The sequence below is a fragment of the Saimiri boliviensis genome, chromosome 1 (genome assembly GCF_048565385.1).
Source record: "Saimiri boliviensis isolate mSaiBol1 chromosome 1, mSaiBol1.pri, whole genome shotgun sequence".
Classification (NCBI taxonomy): Eukaryota; Metazoa; Chordata; class Mammalia; order Primates; family Cebidae; genus Saimiri; species Saimiri boliviensis.
Genome location: NC_133449.1, coordinates 128195737 through 128213570, shown reverse-complemented (window position 1 = coordinate 128213570; position 17834 = coordinate 128195737). Strand labels below are relative to the sequence as shown.

The 17834-nt window shown below is 43.4% G+C and overlaps 1 protein-coding gene across 15 annotated transcripts in view; it reads right to left on the bottom strand.

Moving 5' to 3' along the window:
* Positions 1-1292: 1292 nt before the first annotated feature.
* INPP4A (inositol polyphosphate-4-phosphatase type I A) overlaps positions 1293-17834 on the bottom strand; it is a 147769-nt gene continuing 131227 nt past the window's right edge. For 7 of the 15 annotated variants that reach the window (XM_010352043.3, XM_010352048.3, XM_010352050.3 and 4 more), the window contains 2 exons: positions 17482-17636; positions 7854-13111 (listed from right to left, as the gene is read on the bottom strand). In XM_010352043.3, coding sequence (XP_010350345.1) covers positions 12931-13111; positions 17482-17636 — 336 coding nt within the window. In that variant the 3' untranslated portion in view covers positions 7854-12930. The other 8 variants (XM_010352045.3, XM_010352046.3, XM_010352051.3 and 5 more) reach the window with 4 other exon arrangements.

Sequence of the window (17834 nt, the reverse complement as noted above, 5' to 3'; positions counted from 1 at the left end):
AGGAATCCAAGTTTCCAACTTTTTGGCACTGAAGAATCACAAAGAACCCTAGCTGCTTTATACCTCCATGGTTCACTGGAGTTAAAGCAATCAGGGTGTTGTACAGCTGACTTGAGTTTTTAAAGGTTTTACTAAAAAGAGAATTCCACACCCGCATGGCTCATGGTTGCAGAATATCACAAAGGTCTGTTGTGTGTACTCCTTTTCACTGGGAAAGGAACAGTAATGATTTTTCCCACTGTATACATATTCAAGTGATATAACTTTTTATTAATAAGAAACTCTAAAATATAGATTATAAAGCTCTGTCATCTTTGTTGTTTAGTAACAGGTTTATTGAGCTTTACTTGGAGAAATACACATACCATGAAATTCACCCTGAAACTTACCAATTCAGTGGTTTTTATTACATCTCCAGAGTTGTGCAACCATCATCACTAATTCCAGAACATTTGCATCACTCCAGAGAGCAACCTGTACCCATTAGCAGTCACTTCTCTTCCCCTTCAGCCTCTAAAAGCCACTAATACACTTTTTATATAATACGTAGCCTTTTGTGACTGGCTGCTTTCACTTACCGTAATGTTTTCAAGGCTCATCCACATTTAGAATTTACCTGTGCTTCATTACCTTTTATTTGTGAATAATACTCCATAGTATAGATGTACCACATTTACCCACTCATCAGTTGGCAGACTTTGATGTGTTTCTACTTTTGGGCTGTTAGGACTAATGGTATGAACAATGGTGAACAAAAATTTTGCATGGACATACGTTTCCTTAAGAGTGGAATTACAGGGTCATATAATTCAAACTTTTTTTTTGAGACAGGGTCTCTGCTGTCGCCCGGAGTGCAGTAGCATGATCACAGCTCTCTGGAACCTCACCTCCCAGGCTCCTCCTACCTCAGCCTACTGAGTAGCTGGGACCACAGTTGTATCCCACCACACCCAGCTAATTGTTTTGTCCCCATATTGCCCAGGCTGGTCTCAAACTCCTGGGCTCAGGTGATCCTCACACCTCGGTCTCCCAAAGAGCTGGGATTACAGGTGTGGGCCACTGTTCCCAGCCCAACTTGAACATTTTGATGAACTGCCAAAGTTTTCCACTATAGCTGTACCATTTTGCATTTCTACCAGCAATCTTTGAGGGTTCCAGTTTCTCCACATCACCAGCAGTTATTGTTCATCTGCTTGATTACAGGCATGGCTAATGATGTTTGAGCATGTTTTCATGTGCTTATTGGCCATTTGTATGTCTTTGGAGAAATGTCTATTCAAGTCCTTAGTCCAGTTTCCAGTTTGGTTCTTTTTACTGTTGTAACAGTTCTTCATGTGTTGTAGATACAAGTCAACTAAAGATAAGTGATTCACAAATTCTCCCAAATTGGGGTTTGTCTTCTCACTTTCTTGATGGTATCCTTTTAAGTATAATTTCTAATTTTGGCTAATTACAATTTATTTTTATCTTTTGCTACATCTAAGAAACTACTGCCTAATCTCAGCTTTATTTTATCTTCATTCAAAAGTTTTATAGTTTTACCTCTTACATGTAAGTCTGTGATTCATTTTAAAAGTAATTTTTCATGACTTTATTTACAATATTTTTAAAATTTTAATTGTGGTAAAGTACATACAAAATTTACTGTCTTAACCATTTTAGTTTGCATTCACAATTATGCAACCAATCTCCAGAACTCCCCTTTACCCCCAGAACCCCTCCACCTCGTTACCCTGACAGTCACCACTCTGCTTTGTGTCTCTATGAAATTTATTACCATAAGTAAGTGTTGTCTTTAACTGGCATATTTCATTTAGCACATGTCCTCAAGGTTCATCGATGTTGTAGTATGTATCAAAATGTCCTTCCTTTTTAAGGCCAAATAACATTCAATTGTACATATACAGCACACTTTGTTGATCTGTTCATCTGTCCGTGGACACTTGGGTTGCTTGTACCTTTGGGTAACTGTAAATAATGCTGCTGTGAACATGGGTGTACAGATATCTCTGAGACCCTGCTTTCAGTTCTTGTGGGTATATACCCACAAGTGGAATTGCTGGATCACACAGTTATTGTGTGTTTTTGAGTATCGGTCATACGGTTTTCCACAGCAGCCTAAGTCTACAGTAACAGCACACAAGGATTTCAATTTTTCCACATTCTTGCCTATAGTTGTTATTTTCTGGTTTTCTGTTTGTTTCAAATAGTGGCCATTCAAGTAAGTGTGAAGTATCTCATTGTGATTTTATTTTGCATCTTCCGAAGGATTAGTGATGTTAAACATAATTTCATGTACTTGTTGGCTATCTGTGTATCTCTTCGGAGAGACGTCTCAAGTCATTTTGAATGAGTAAAATCATTCGAATGGGTTAAATCAATTTCAGTCCCTTAAAATGGTTAAGGTGGTAGATGGGTATTAAAAAATAGGTTGTTTGCTCTTTTGTTGTTGAACTGAAGTTACCCGTATATTCTAGACGTTAACCTCTTAAATACATGATCTGCAAATACTTTCTCCCATTCTGCAGGCTGCCTTTTCATGTTGTTGTTGTTGACTGGGCAGAGAATGGTAAAGGCCCCACCAGCTCTCCCTATTTAAAAGTCACCATTTGGCCACTAGGCAAATTGTAGACTGGTCCTGGGGCTGATGTCCACTGTGCTGGTTGGTACCCATACCCACGGTTAGTGTTGGCAAGGCATCAGGAGGTCAGTTGCAGCCAGGGCCCCTATTGGGAGCAGAGATCTGCTAAACACGTTTCCATCTCTACAACCCACCTCTCTCTCTGCCAGAGACTGAGCTGCTGGTGCTCACAGGAATGAAAGATCTTTTTGGTCAGCATACACCTCTCAGAAAGGGATGCTAGTCTGCTTTTTTTCCTGTCTCCCTGATTTCAAATACTGGATTTTATCCACTGTAAATTCAATTACTTCCTATTTTTGAAAATACTTAAGAGTCTCTGAGAAAAGAGTACTTTAAAAAGTGTAAAACCATCAGGGATCTGAATAAGCCAGCTCTGCCCCTTTTTGGAGGCCCTCATGGGTAGCCTGGGGCCAGGTCAGGCAGCCTGAGCTGTTTCCTGCCGCTCACTTCTCTCCAACCTGCCTTGACCTCCTTGGTTCTATCATCACTGCCATCCCTGCAGGCTCCACAAGGAACTTGTGCTTCTGGGCTGGGGTTCTGTGCACAGCACAGCAGTGCCCGCTCTACAACTTATGGAAAACCAGCTCTTAAGAGGGCTTGTATAGGAGGACATTTTGGGGGAAAGGGGACAAGAAAAAGAGTTTGTCTATCTCCAATTGCAGAGTTCTGTGAGGGTCTGCCTGCCAGAAGGAAGTGCTGGTCTTGGAAGAGCCATCCCAGGAACATGATGGGACACGAGGCCAGTTCCTTCTGTCCATGTGTTCCCAACACCCCTACACACAGAAGAGCTCTTCTCCCCCAGGCCTGAGAAAAGAGAAATGCTGGCAGTCCTTTAGAGTGACCAGAGGTCACACTGCCTGCTCAGAGAGATCCATTGCTCATTACCACAACATGAACAACACTCGATGCTGCTGAGGATACTGTGCGAAGCCTCTATTCAAAAATGGTGCCAACCTGCTGTGTGATGTTGGTAAAGAATAGAGGAAGGTTACCCAGTAGAACAACTACAATGAAGTAATGTCCCCCCACCAGCTAATCATTTCTGTTCTCTAAAAAATCACAAATCGAGAAGCTCTAACCCCCAACCCCTCTTACCTTCCTCCAGTGCAAAGCCTCTCTGAGACAACTCCCCTAGATCTAGGCAGCCAGATGGTGCCAAGTCATCTACTAAGCAGAGGCTCAACAGGAAACCAAAGCGCAGTGCCCAACTGTACAGAGGGAGGGCGGGAAGAAGCTCACGGTGGCTGATGTCTGGGCGTCCTGACATGTCTTCTCCTTGGCTTAACTTTAAAGAGAAGCAAAATTACGCCTGGCCTTGAGGGATTCTCTCTGACCTTAGCAAACTCTAAGCATGACACGGGACTTACACCAAGATGATTCCAGATGGACTGATCTAAATGTAGGACTGAAACCATAAAAAACCTAGAAATAAGAATAGGTAAATGCTGAAAACATAATCCTGGGACATGAGTGTAAAGGCAGAAACTATTAATAATATTAAACTGAGCACAGCCCATGCACCAAGCAAGGTGCCAGTGAGCACTTTGGTCCAGCCCCTCATCGTGCTCACGCAGCCATACCACCGTGCCCACAAGGACTTGGCTGCCCCATATGTGCCACCTTCTGTGGCGAAGCCGGGACTCAATTTCAGAACAAGCATCAAAATGAAAGACAGGTGTATGTGACTACATAAATATTTGAAATATTGTATACCCCCTACCACAGACCAAAGGACAGCTGACAAATAGGTTTAAAAGTGTGCAACATATGACATGGGTTAATACATTGTATATTAGTAACAATCTATATGAAAAAGACCAACACTCCAATGAAATCACAAAAATAGAAATATCATAAAGGTAAAAAAGATGTTCAGTGTTCACAGTAATCAAGGAAATGGACATTGAACTGAGGTGCATTGGCCCCATCAATGAGAATAAAGGGAAAAGGCATGTTACAGGTGGTAGCTTAAATTTCTGGAAGTTTGACAATACTAAAAACTCCAAGAGTTAAACATTTCAATCATCCTTTAATTGTATATTTCCAGTGAGGGGAATTTTTCCAAGGGAGATCATGGGTCATGTATGCCTAGAAGGCAAAATAGTGATGCAAGGGGCAGTCCTGGTGATGATGAACAGTGCCAATATTAATACAAGTGGAGCTGCATTTTGGCAAGTCATACGACGAGGACTGGGCTACCCACAGAGATGATGTGATCCATGCTCACAGATGGGAAGGTAACAACAATGGCTACCATTTACAAACACTTCTGAGGCACGTCACACGTACCTTATCAGGAAGGTACCGCTGTTATCCATACTTTGCACACGAGGAAATGGAGGCTTGGAGAGATTAAGCAACTTGCTCAGAGTCACCAGCAGTGAGGGGCAGAACCAAGATTGGGACCTGTGTCCGTGTGCTCCCAAAGTCCATGCTCTTAACTTCAACCCTGCTGCCCCTCTGCTTCAAATTAGGCAGAAACAAGCATATAAAATGGAAGTCTCCCATGGTCCCACGTTTACAAACATATGCATTCAGCACCTGAGCACTCAACGCAATGCCCAACAACAATGGTCCAGTCATAGGCTGGTCACATAGAACCAGTCCTCCTAATAGGATGAATCAGTCAAGACCAAATTTAATATCTTGTCAGTTATTTATTATTTGTCATTCTAAAGACTAGCACATTTACAGCATACATGGCTTTGAATGACCTAAGAATATATAAAACAGTAACTGTATGTTTATATATATATTAATACTGCCCGAAACAAATAAATAAAGGTATCATAATGCACTAAGCTTGGCAAATACAATTGTGTAGGGACAAAACTGTATTATACAATATTTTTACATCTTTAAATGAAACTAAAGGCAACTGTGCTCTGTAGGAGCTCTGACAGAATCCACATTACATTCCCAGTTTTCCATAGATCTCATTTCTTTTTAAATGGGGAGGCTTTATAAGGAACATTGGATGGAACCTCTATTTTATGGTAACTTGTAAAACTGCCTTCCCTGCACATCAGAAAACTCAAAGCTCCTACAGAAGAGAGGAGCTACTTGCCTCCAAGGCTGTGCAACACACTCTCATCCTGCAAGCGCTGGAAGTGTGTGATGCCACCAGAAGCCCAGTAAAAATGCCTTCGGAGAGAACACTGAAACCTGAACCTTTTCTACATGATTTGCCAAGACTTACAGTTTTATGGTGACCCATTACATAAAGCAAAAATTGGGAAAATAATTCACATAAAGGTGCCACATGCAAAACTCCTGACAGATGATCAACATTTGCTATATTCCCTTTGATAAGTGCAGATATTTAATGCTCTTCAGACAAAAAAGATCTGAAAACTATGTGGGTAATATTGATTCTTTTAAAAAGCAAGGAGATTTTTTGAAAGTTAAAATGAGAAAATATGGAACTAAAAATTTACAAATTAAATGAGGTGGTGGAGAGGTGAAAGGCCAAATCAGCCATATTGAAAACGAACTGTCTGTGAACAGAAACTGACACTTAAAGAGGAGAATGTGACACCAGCGGCAGCCACCTGTGCAGTGGGTTTGGTGCGCAGGAGTTTCTCTGCTTCCTGCCTGCCATGGTGAACCCAGCTTTGAGGGAGCAGCTGAGAGCTGCATCCTTGTTAAAGTGTCCTCCACAGACATTTCCCTCCCTGCAGGCATTGGGAGACAGCAGGTTCTGCTTGCATGCTGACTTCTGAGTAGGAGGGGATCTGGAAGGTTACCCAGTTCTACCCCTACCTGATGCCCACCCCCTCTGTGTTCCTGCCAATAAGTAGTCCTCCCCATGCATAGCACCCCTGGTCCAAGTTTGTTACGTGTTTCCAAAGAAACCAGAAGAATCTCTAGGCTTTAGACGTAAGAATTTCTAAGAGGTTCACAAATCATTAAGATCAGCATCATTAATATGTGCCATATAGATTTCTTTTAAAACCTTTTCAAGAACATGTAAACATCATAAACAGAATCAATAAAACATAAAACTCCTAAGAAAAAAACTCTGCTATGTGCAGATAAGACTCATCATCATCTTATAAAAGATGACCAGACAAAATTTTCTATGAAATTCCTAAGTTTTATGGCCCATAAATCTCTTTCAAAATCTCATTTAAGGAGATCATTTCAACTGTTACTCAATAGTCATCTTACATAACAGAACGAGAATAAGAAAGTAACAATTATTGCAAACCTAAAAATAAGACACTTTTATCAGACATTTGAACACAATTGTACTGTGTTTTAGAAGAAGATATATGAAGAAGATATATTGGAAATCCCGCAAGACAATTTTTTTCTGTAAATATTTAGGTTTCTACTATCTCTATGGTCATCAATTCCCCAGGAGAGTGTGACATGCCACATCTGAAGCCCTGGATTAACATCTAGAGAAGAAAGGGAGATGTGCCCTGTGGGCATGGGAGAGCCTAGACAGGGAGCTTCAGAGAACAGGAGACAGGCTAAAGGGACCTTACTGCTGGCTTTGTGTCTCCAAGCAGACTCCCAGTTCTCTAACTCATGAGGGACAAAAAAAAGAGTGGCCCAACTGTGTGGGCTACCTTGGAGGTGTTACTTTCTAACAAAGTCCTATCTCCAGTTAATTTATCAATCTTTCTTTCAACTACTTCAGGTGGTGCTGTAAACAGGATAATTCACTAGAACCCTTTATTCTCACTGTATGAGATAGTGCTAGCTTCTTTCCCAAAATCACATTTAACATTTATTGGTCTGCCTAAGATCCAATTATTTATTATTTGCTGTTTTACATTCATACTTGTACAAAGTGGATTGTAATTCAATGGTCACTTTTGAGTTACTCTGCAGAAAAATAAGTGAGCAAGTTGGCATTTTGATTCATATAGATCTGTGCAGTTACAGCCAAAGGCTATTTAAATGGGAAGTTGTTACTACCCACATTATTGAGCCAAACATTACCTCCTATTGATTCCAATGGTAAAAAAAAAAAAAAACAAAAAAACCCAAAACCAAAAAACATGCTCCATAGATTCTTTAGTGAAATTTTTTTTAAAAAACAAAAACAAAAACAAAACAAAAAATTAAAACCAATCCTTCAGGTCTTCTTGAAGAAGTCATATATGACACTAGAGGGTACCCACATTTATTATGTAACAGCTAATTAGAGGAAACCGTGTGTTCACGTTTCAACTTTTCCGTAAGTCCCTTCGGGAGGCCTGTAATGCTTGGGGAAAGCCTTCAGCTGCAGGGAATTAAATGCATATTTGCGACTTCCAACATTCTTCATTGTATTTTCTCTTCGACAACCCTCACTGGGGAAAAAACAAGCACAAGAAATGACAGCAGTAAAAAAGGAAAAAAGAAAAGACTTAAACTAAGATGAAATGAACTGATTATTTTCATAACATTAAAAAAAAGATTAATTTAAATGGGTGCTGGACTCATTTACAACAAATACATACGTAAAATGGCAGATTTCTCAACAAGGCAATTAAGAAGCACAGAGATGGACACATGCTGCATGGGGCTGTGAGTTGTGCATTCCTAAAAGCAGCACTGTATCTAAGTAGAAGCAAACTTTTAAAAAGTGAATGAATGACTTCATGTAGCTCATGTCTAAGTCATTTGGGGTTCTATCATAACTTGTGGTTCAAAGGTTATCTTACATAGCAAATTAAGTGGAAAGAGAAATATTACTACTCTTACTAAAGCTGCACTTTAGTAAGCTTTAAAGAGCTGCACTTTTCTATATTAGCAAGAGCTGTAATCACATTGAAATTCAAAATGTTGACTTTCCTTGCAGAATTCAACATGTAGCAAAGGCATGTGGCTGGGAAGGCTGTTCCGATCTGCTGTCTCCTGGAGGACAGTTGTTCTGGCTGCCGGGTAATCCAATGGGCTCATGCACTGTCTGCAGACCAGCCTGGCAATCAGGGCTGGAATGTCCTGAAGGAGGGACCTCACTGAGATCTGGTAGCAGCCAGCAGCCCTTCCACAGGTGGGCTGCCCTCATGTGTTCCCTCTTGCACAAGTGCCACTGAGCCAATGAGAGCCCACAGGTACCCTTCCCTAGAGAACTCACTACCAGCATCATCCCCAGCTGCATTTGATGGAGGGTTGCCAGGGCAATCTGGGAGGGAGGCAAAAACAAATGCCGCATGGGAGGATGAGTAGCCAGGTGTCCTCACCTGAGTGCATCCGGGGAGTTCTCTGGGAAATGCTCAGGTGTAGACATAAAACTAATGGGCAAAAGTGACTTTACACAAAAATGACTTCCCACAGCACAGTATAACTTGATAGTTGTATACTGTTCTAAGACTAGCAATGAAATCAACTAGTTATCAAATTTAGTACAAAATTCCCTTTATGAGATGCAAAATTTGCAGTTAGCAAGAAACAGTGATTTTTTTAAAAAAATTCAAATTGTATGAAGATCATTATGTCATGCACTTTAAAAAAATATCAGTGGCAATTGCTCAAGCCTTTTAAAGTGAAAATGACAGTCTCATCAAGAACATGTAAAATACTTTTGGTAAGACTAATTTTTATTCAAAAGCTAAGCTCAGATGGTTTAGAAAAGTATCCACCTGGTTGTTATAACTAATTTGGTAACTTAGATATGCTTTCTTGTCACGGAGCCTCAAGGCCTCAGCTGAGCTGAACACCCAGGCCACGGGAGCAGGTCCCCTGGAGTAACAATCATGTTTGCCTAACATTCAGTAATCAAAATTGTACTTCCACTTAAAGCAGAAGCTATAGGTTCCTATGCACAGTTAATCTCCTTTAATCTTTGGAAACTCTTATATTAATGAACTACTTCAGATATGGCTTCCACTTATATAGAAATGTACAAACTGCTTAAAAACCACCTATCACTAGTAAATGCTAAACTGCCATGAGGAGCAAGGCAGAATAATTTGTGAACTTTGACATTATCTTTTATTTACATCTTAAAGGAGCTAATGCCTAGTTTAGTTGGCTGAACACATTAGACATGGAGTTATAATAAAGATTGTTTCATTTCAACGTAGTTTTCAAATCAGATTTTCTTTCCCAAAAATGTCTGAATTTACATAATCTGCCTGGCGGGGCTGATTCACATGCCGACACTGTCATCCCACTGCCTGTGCCGACAAGCTGGCAGGAGGGCCTGGGACGAGGTATGCAGAGGTGGTGAGAACGGCCTGTGCGAACTGGGGCTTCCTGCCGCAGAGGCCAGCCTGCTGCCCTAAGGCAGAACACCTCCACTGATCACACTGGTTGTGTACTTTTTAGGAGTCAATGGCACCTGTAGAGAAGGTCTTAGATTTTAGCAAGAGGGACTTATTTGTTTCAAAACTCCATGATTACTTTTACTATATCAATAAATTATTTCTTTTCAAGGGCATACATTTTTGAAATGAAAAATAATGGAAACCCCAAATGACAGATAATTTTAGGGAATCCTCTAGTTTGCCAGTTCCAGTGGGATTTTCCATTTTAGAACTCATCTGCTGGCATCAGTATCTTAGTGATTCTATGGCCAAGCATGGGGTAGTGGCTGCTACTCCTGTCACTTTGTGGAGGGAGAATAGGCCATTTTGTTAAAATCTCTGCTGGAACCAAGCCTTAGGTGTAAATGGTGACGGTCACACTAGTTGAAAAAACTTAAACAACAATTTTATAAGATCATTCAAAGAGAACGACTCCTGATTATGGTTTCCCTAACTTCAGAAAGCTGGTTTAATCCTGAACACCTAGAGCTGGTATCAACAATGCCTCAGCACTACTTCTGTACATGCAGCTATAACCATCACTAAATGTCAATGACCCCTTTCTTGAATCATCTCCCCACCTTTGTTTCATCCTGCCTATATCTCACTAAAGCAGGTAAGATTTTGAAAACGTATTTGGCCTGATTTCATGAGTAAAAGACCTTAGTGACATTAAAATTCAGCATAAAGGGAGAGCAACTGAGTTTCTTTTCTCAAATACTTTAAGTTTTAAAAAACCAAAACCAACCCACCGCCTAGGCTAATCTCACGGTGTCCTTTTGGTAGCTCTCCAACTGCACAGGCAGCACACTGATTTTCACCCAGCCCCTGGAGGAGAGAAACAAAGAACTTTATCTTTCTCCCTTTGGTCTCATTTCTCTCTCATCCCAAGGGCTAAGTCCACATGGGCAGAAAGGTGTGGTGACAATCAAGGATCAGGCCGTGGTGTCCTTGAGGCCCCTTGGGAGTGGCTCCTTGGCTGGCCACAGCTTCTCTGTGCTATCGGGCAGGGTCCTGGGAGGGGCCCCTGAAGGGTGCCACAGAAACATCCTTGAGCCTTGGGACAGGGAGGAATGCTGTCTGCAGTCAGAGGGCCTCCCTCTGTGCATGGCCTCTGCCCAGCCACTAGCCCTGCCGTGGAGGTGGGAGTGAGCACCAGTCACCACTGCAGGCAGTGGAACCACACTACCAGTAGCAGGACCTGGAAGCTATGTAATGGGAACTGAATGAGGCTGTGGACTCTGCTTTCTCACTTTCAAATAAAGCAAACAAGATAGTATTAGTTGAAGTGCACGCCTCAATGTGAAAGAGGGAAAGTGGCAAATATACCTTTCAAATAATCACAGGCTGGACAGGACACTAAGGACAGTAGCCCAAGGACTACTGTCATACTGCCACAGCTTACACCACCCATAAGCTGGCATTTGGTGAGAGACTCCCTACTGAAGGATGCCAAGAGCTATGTCGTAACAGCCACCTCACTTATTTTAGAAGAGACAAGTGAACATGCTGCACTTGGAGAGGCGTGGATTCACCTACGGGGTGACACATAGGTGACACCTGCCTCAGGGAGCCTGCAGTGCTCAGGATGGTCTTCCACTTTAGAATGTAAAGTGTTGAGTCTAGCATTTGCCATTCATTGCTAACTGCTCCTATGATTCTTAGTACCCAGACTCTGAGCTGAAACCAAATGAGAGAAAGCCCAGAGTAAGGTCTGGAGTCCTGGAGAAAGAATGAAGAGAGGTCACCGCCTTTTGTGGTGAATTGGGTTTCTGGGCATGCATGGGTGCCAAGTTTCTGGAAAAGCAAGCTTCTCTAAATTCATTTCCATTTTTCTGGACTGGTTAAAAAAAAATCCTCTTCATAAACTACAGTGTATGGGGAATCAACTGAAGACAGAAAGTGGGGGTACAATATAATATGAACTAGAAGACAGAGAAGCCACTGATTGTCCTGCACAGGCTATGGGGATTTTTTCCTTATTTACTTGGTTACCTTTAGAGGTGTCCAATAACCCTCTGCCCCTACATAGGTGTTAAGGTTACACTTCATCTCACTGCAGGGCACGCCACATTAGGACTGAAGGGCACCAGCAGAAACCAGAGCACCCCGTTGCTCTCACAGGTCTATCCGTCGCAACTGCCCAAAAGTCAAGGATCTTTTTTTTTTGCAATTTCTCTTTGATTTTTTTTTCATTATCAACCATATTTGATTAGTAAGAGAAAAGATGTTGGAACTTTAATCTGCAATTAAAGATACCATTTTTTAAATAAAAAATGCTGTTTTAAAATAATAAAAAGATGTAACTTTAACAGCCTTTGGTTACTATATGCATTAATTCCTGGAACCAGTTGAATGATCCTTACAAAGTTAAATAACCTATTGATCTGTGTCTGACTTGGTACAGTATACTATTGTATTCACAGCTTTTTGTCATCCTTAATTGGAAATAATAAACATAAGCAAGGAAGTCTTAGGATTTTGCAAACTGTTTGCTACTGAAATTCAGGGACTACGCTTTGAAATGAAAGCAGAAAATACATGTCCTATTAGATAGGTTTGTCTAGACGAGCCAGTTATAAAGCATCTATCTTTTTCTCTTCATTTGTCATCAAAAGGAAAGGGTTAGCAGTATACTTAAAGAATAGTATCAAATATACAAATTCTCTTCAAACAGAACTCCTTTTTTTTTTGGAAACAGGGCATGTGAGAAGTACAGGTGATAGATAGTTGTACGTCGGAAGGTAGAGACGTGGTACAAGGAATTCCAGGCCAGCTAAACGATGCAGTGACAGGGCACCGTAAGAACATGGTACAAGCACTGAAGATGCTACAGGAGCTAAACAAACAAGTCCTCTTGGTGAAATAATTTGGCAGATATTTACAGTTCAGAAGAACAAAACATCAAAATGTAAGGCATGAAATAATCTCTTGGCAGACCACGCTTTGACACATTCCTTCTGTCCAGTTAGGTACACGGTGGCTGGACATGTTCTGGCACTTTTGTTTTTCTTGTGACTTATTAATTTTTCATAATAATATTCATTTGCAACGCAATTTGGTCACCAGGTATGCTATGCTCAGAAAGAGCCACACAATCAGTAAATTGGGGCTCAGAGCTAATAAAGGAATGGAACAGAGGAGGCTGGGGTCTAGCCTTAAGTCTCGGATGGGCACCAGGCCGCTCAAGTTCTTCTGGGTGACTACCTCCCGTGTTCCAATGCTGTGAAAAGGAAAAAGTTTGGGAGAAAGAAAAAGAAACAAGGAAAAAAAAAAAAAGAAAATAAAGAAAAAAAGAGAGACACATGCGATGGATTTTATCAAAAAGTATGAGATAAAGGAGAGAACCAAAAGATAAGATTAAAAAAAAAATGAAATGAAGCCACAATAGAAAGAAAAGATGAAATGCAGAAACGGGTATGAGAGGAAGACCAAAACAAAACCAGCACAGTTACAGGAAAAAAGGAGAGAAAGAGAAGTGAAAATAAGAAAAAATACTGCAATCTACTGAAAATAAACACATGTAGGTTGAACGAATGGTTTTCCATGTTCACTCTCTCGGCTGGCCAAGCACAACTCCATGCTGCCCGGCCATGCTCCCACATGCTGCACACACAGGGATTTCTGAGAAGCAAGCTGAACATGAAGAACCATTGGGGGTTTGACCTTCTCACAAATGCCTGAGCAGGGAGTGGCACAAAGGATTTGGCTAAAGCTGCCTCTTGATCAACCACACAAATGAAAACCATCTACCTCAGGTACCAACCAACCAAGTGCAGAGCCCTCACCAGCCCCACCTCGGGTTCCGGGCTCAGCAGTGGCAGGCATGAATGACTGTTGTCTCCATCTTTGCAAGTTGTGGTTCTACGAGCATCCCCAGGGGTGGAATCCAACTAACACCACACTGAAAATTTGGGTCTTCCCCTTTTTGGTGCTACAGAAAAACTGCACTGAGGTGAGATGGTACCTAGAGCCACACGACTCTGGAAGCACATTCATGTCCACAGTGACACAGAATTGAGGCCTGAGGACACAGCAGGCAGCTTGTGAAGGGTCCACTCAGAAGATGGGGAGGCAGGAGGCCCAGGGTTCCTCTTCACACAGGGCCCTCCCCAGCTCCTCTGGAGGAGCCCTGAAGCCCCAATGGCCCTGCTGGAATGTGCCATTCTGAGAGGGCACAATTCCCAAGCTGTGGAGCACTGACCCACTGCCACAATCCCTGCCAGGAGAGGCTGGTGGGGCCCTGTGGCTATTCAGCAAGGCCCACTTCAAGGGGTTCAGCCCCAAGACTGGGGACATGGACATCCCAGTGGCCAAGTATGTGAATCTCTTCCCAACTCCATGTTCAGTGGTACCACACTGTAAGCTTGAAACAAGCTCTGGTAGAAGCGTTTATGCCACAGAAATTGGCAAACATTACAGATCAGGACTTTTGGAGAGAGAGCTGGTAGCTGAACATTTACAGCACAGCACTGACCACCGTTCACCCGGGCCTCCAGGCTAAAGCCTGATGCCAGCTTGGCCCCCACCCGCTTACCCCCACCTGCATGCTCTACTCTTCCGTCTGGTAAGACGCAAGCAAGAAAGCCAGGAACCAAAAGTCCTCCTCCACTCACAGACATGGTGGAGGTTTATGCTGCCTCCTGGAGCTCTCATCTAAACTGCAGGTACTCTGCACCCCAGCAGCCAGAGCTGCTAGCTTGTGACTCAGCCACCTCGGCTTGCAGCTGCCTAAACAGGTACATGTCTTTCCCTCATGGGATCATAGAGAAAACAGAAGGCACCTTAAAACAAATGCCTGTGGCAAAAGCCTCAGATCTTAAGGGTCGGCTCAAGGTGGCAGTGAGCTGTGTCCCCGGGGCTGGTGCGAGAATTCTGGGACAGGAACAGGTAAAGTAGAATTGAGCTTTGCTTTTATAACTTCTTAAAAAATTATTAAAGTAAGATGTTTGCTGTAGAGATTTCAAAAAATAAATGTATAAGCAACTTAAAAAGACATCCATAATTAGTGGCAGGGGTGGGGTTTAGAGAGGCAGAGGGCGGTGTTGGGGGAATGGCGCCTGTTAACACAGGAGGAAGGGCCCTCCCTTTTCCAGGCCTCAGGGCCCTTACCAGTAATGCAGAGAAACAACAGCCCTGACAGCTTCAGAAGCCTCCCAAGAGTAACAGGAAAGACAGCGCCTCACTCGGGCAGTGTCCTGAGCACTCTGGGACACTGGATAGGAGAGTGGCTACTGTGGGGACCATTTGGTGATCTGTACTAAAATTATTCAAAAGCCTTACAAAGGTGTACACTTTTTAACCTAAGGCAATGTAGCTAGGGGAATATATAAAGATATCTACTGCACCTTTGATTAAGATGCTGGAAAACCATATACAGCTTATTCAGTGACAGCAAATTGGATAAATTATAGTGTGTAAAAAGTGGCTGGGCGTGGTAGCTCACTCCTGTAATCCCAGCACTATGGGAGGTGGATCACCTGAGGTCAGGAGTTTGAGACCAGCCTGGCCAACATGGAGAAACCCCTCTCTACTAAAAATACAAAAAATTAGCCAGGTATGGTGGCAGGTGCCTGTAATCCCAACTACTCAGGAGACTGAGGCAGGAGAATTACTTGAATTCGGGAGGTGGAGGTTGCAGCGAGACATAATGGTACCACTGCACTCCAGCCTGGGTGAGAGAGCAAGACTCTGTCTCAAAAAAAAAAAAAAAAAAAAAGTGATAGAGTCTACATTTATTAACCTAAACAATGCTCACAAGACTGTTAATTGCAAATATAATTGCATTTGTTTGTGCACGTGGGTGTTTTTGTTCTGTGTGATTCAGGGACTGGTTAGACCATGTGTACATACTCACGCCCATATGAATATACGCACGTCTCTGTCTCAGAGAGTATGTATCCGAATGTTAGCAGGGCTACCTATTCATAACAGGAAGCTGGGGGATTCTGTGTGGGGAGGGTTGTGAAGAACTAGTGTAGGTGCTTATCTGTATTTTCTAATTTTCCTATAAGGATTTTCAATTCCTTACGTGTTTAAAAGTTATAAAAAGTGCTTTGTGCACTGTACATTTTAACAGTTGTAACTGTAATAGCTATCCTGAGCACACAAACCAAGTGGGCTAGGGGCAGGCAGGCGGGCCCTGTGGGTCTGGGCTCAGTGACAGGCCTGCCATCATACTGTGGCTCTCCATGAAGCCACTCTGTCCCTGGTCTCCTGAGGCCTTTGTGTTCAGAGGCGGTCAGAATGAATGTTTTCGCTGAACTTGTTCAACAGCCCAAGAGCAGGGTAGAGGTCTCCGCATGGACTGTGTGCCTAACTTGGGGTGCCGGCTCCTGACTGACCCTGATCCTGCTCCTTGTTGCCACAACCGCAGGGATCCCTGTCCACTTTGTCCTCCTTTCTTCACTGGCAGCTCACCAAAGTGTCCCCTCCCACCACTGTGCAGCTAACGGGCACAGGCGCGGCCGCCGTCCCTCAGCACCAGGGTCACAGTGGACATCAGGCCTGAAGGGCACCAAGGCTCCCGGAGAGCAGGCCCTTGCCCCAGAGCAGGGGTCTTTGAATCTCCATTGCTTCCCTGAGCCTGGGCAGAGGGATGGCAAGCTTTAACAGAGAAGTTGAGATGAATTTGGAAAGACAAAACAGGACAAAATGATTCCATTTTTACAAAATGCACTTATCAAGAGGCAGGAGCTCACACGTCGCTTTGTGCATTATTGTGAGAAGGTCAAACGGCAGAAACATACAGAAAGGATAAGAGAATTGAACACTTTAAATAATTTGGTGAGAGGACAAATGATACAGAACATTCAGTAGAAGTGACCGTTGGAAACGAGACTTTAACAGCATTGGTGACTACATCGAAGGAGACGGGAAACCAGGTTTCTTATCCTTTCTTTTGGTATGTGAGGAAGGGGGCTGCCCAGCAGTGCCTGAAACAAGGCATCGATCAACAGTAGACACTTTTAGTTCCAGGTTTCATTCTGCAAACACGCCTGCTGCCTCAGAATCAGAACATCATTAGGGTGAGGTTGCCAGGGCACACTGACAGCTGTCACAATAAAACACTCATTTGACACTTTGCTCATAAGAGCAAATTGTGTCGACTGCTAGAGAAGCAGCGGAGCAGACCAGTGCAACCTGCAGACGCGTTGCTTCACTCAAGTTTGGAAATGTACAGATACTGATATATATACAACAGCAACAGCAGATGCCTGCTGAGAAAGCACTGGCCCTAAGTCACACCCACAGCCAGGCAGGTGGCCAACGGGGCACCGCATGTCACGGCTGCATCCCAGCTTCCCATTTGGCTGCCTGACCCCTGGCTTGCCCACCAGTCTAACAGTTTTCCCAGGAGTCCTGCTTAGAAAGTCCTTCTAGCTCTTCCCCCCGCATCTTATGTTACAAGAGAACCCTGTCTGAATTTGATAGTGCCAATGGTTTGACTGGTTTGTCAAACTCGAGTGTGACGGCTGGCGTCAAGGGGCTCATGCAGGGTAGGCCCCGTGGGCAGACGCGCAGGGTACCAGCTCATCTGCAGTTTACACGGGCCAGGACAGGCGGGGCGCGCGGTCTGGCTATAGCACTCACCTGCGCATGCACTCCAGGGCCTGGGTGAAGACCTGTGGGGCCATGCCGTGCTCGTGCTGCAGGATCAGGCACTGCTCCAGCGTCACTGACATGGCCGTACGGTCCTTGGCGCTCTTGCAGCTGGTGAACCGGACTCCATTAAGGCGACGGCAGATCTGCCAAGAGAAACATGGGTCATACTTAGGAGGCGAGGCTCCCCAGAAAGGCAGCACCCTTGACACACAGGAGAGGCTCCCAACTGGCCCAGCAAGGGCACAAACAGGAACTCAACACCCAGGCCTGGCCAGACACTTCAACTGTGTTCCCCAACTCCATTCCCTGCCAGAGCTGGTAACAGAAACCAAGTCACTTAC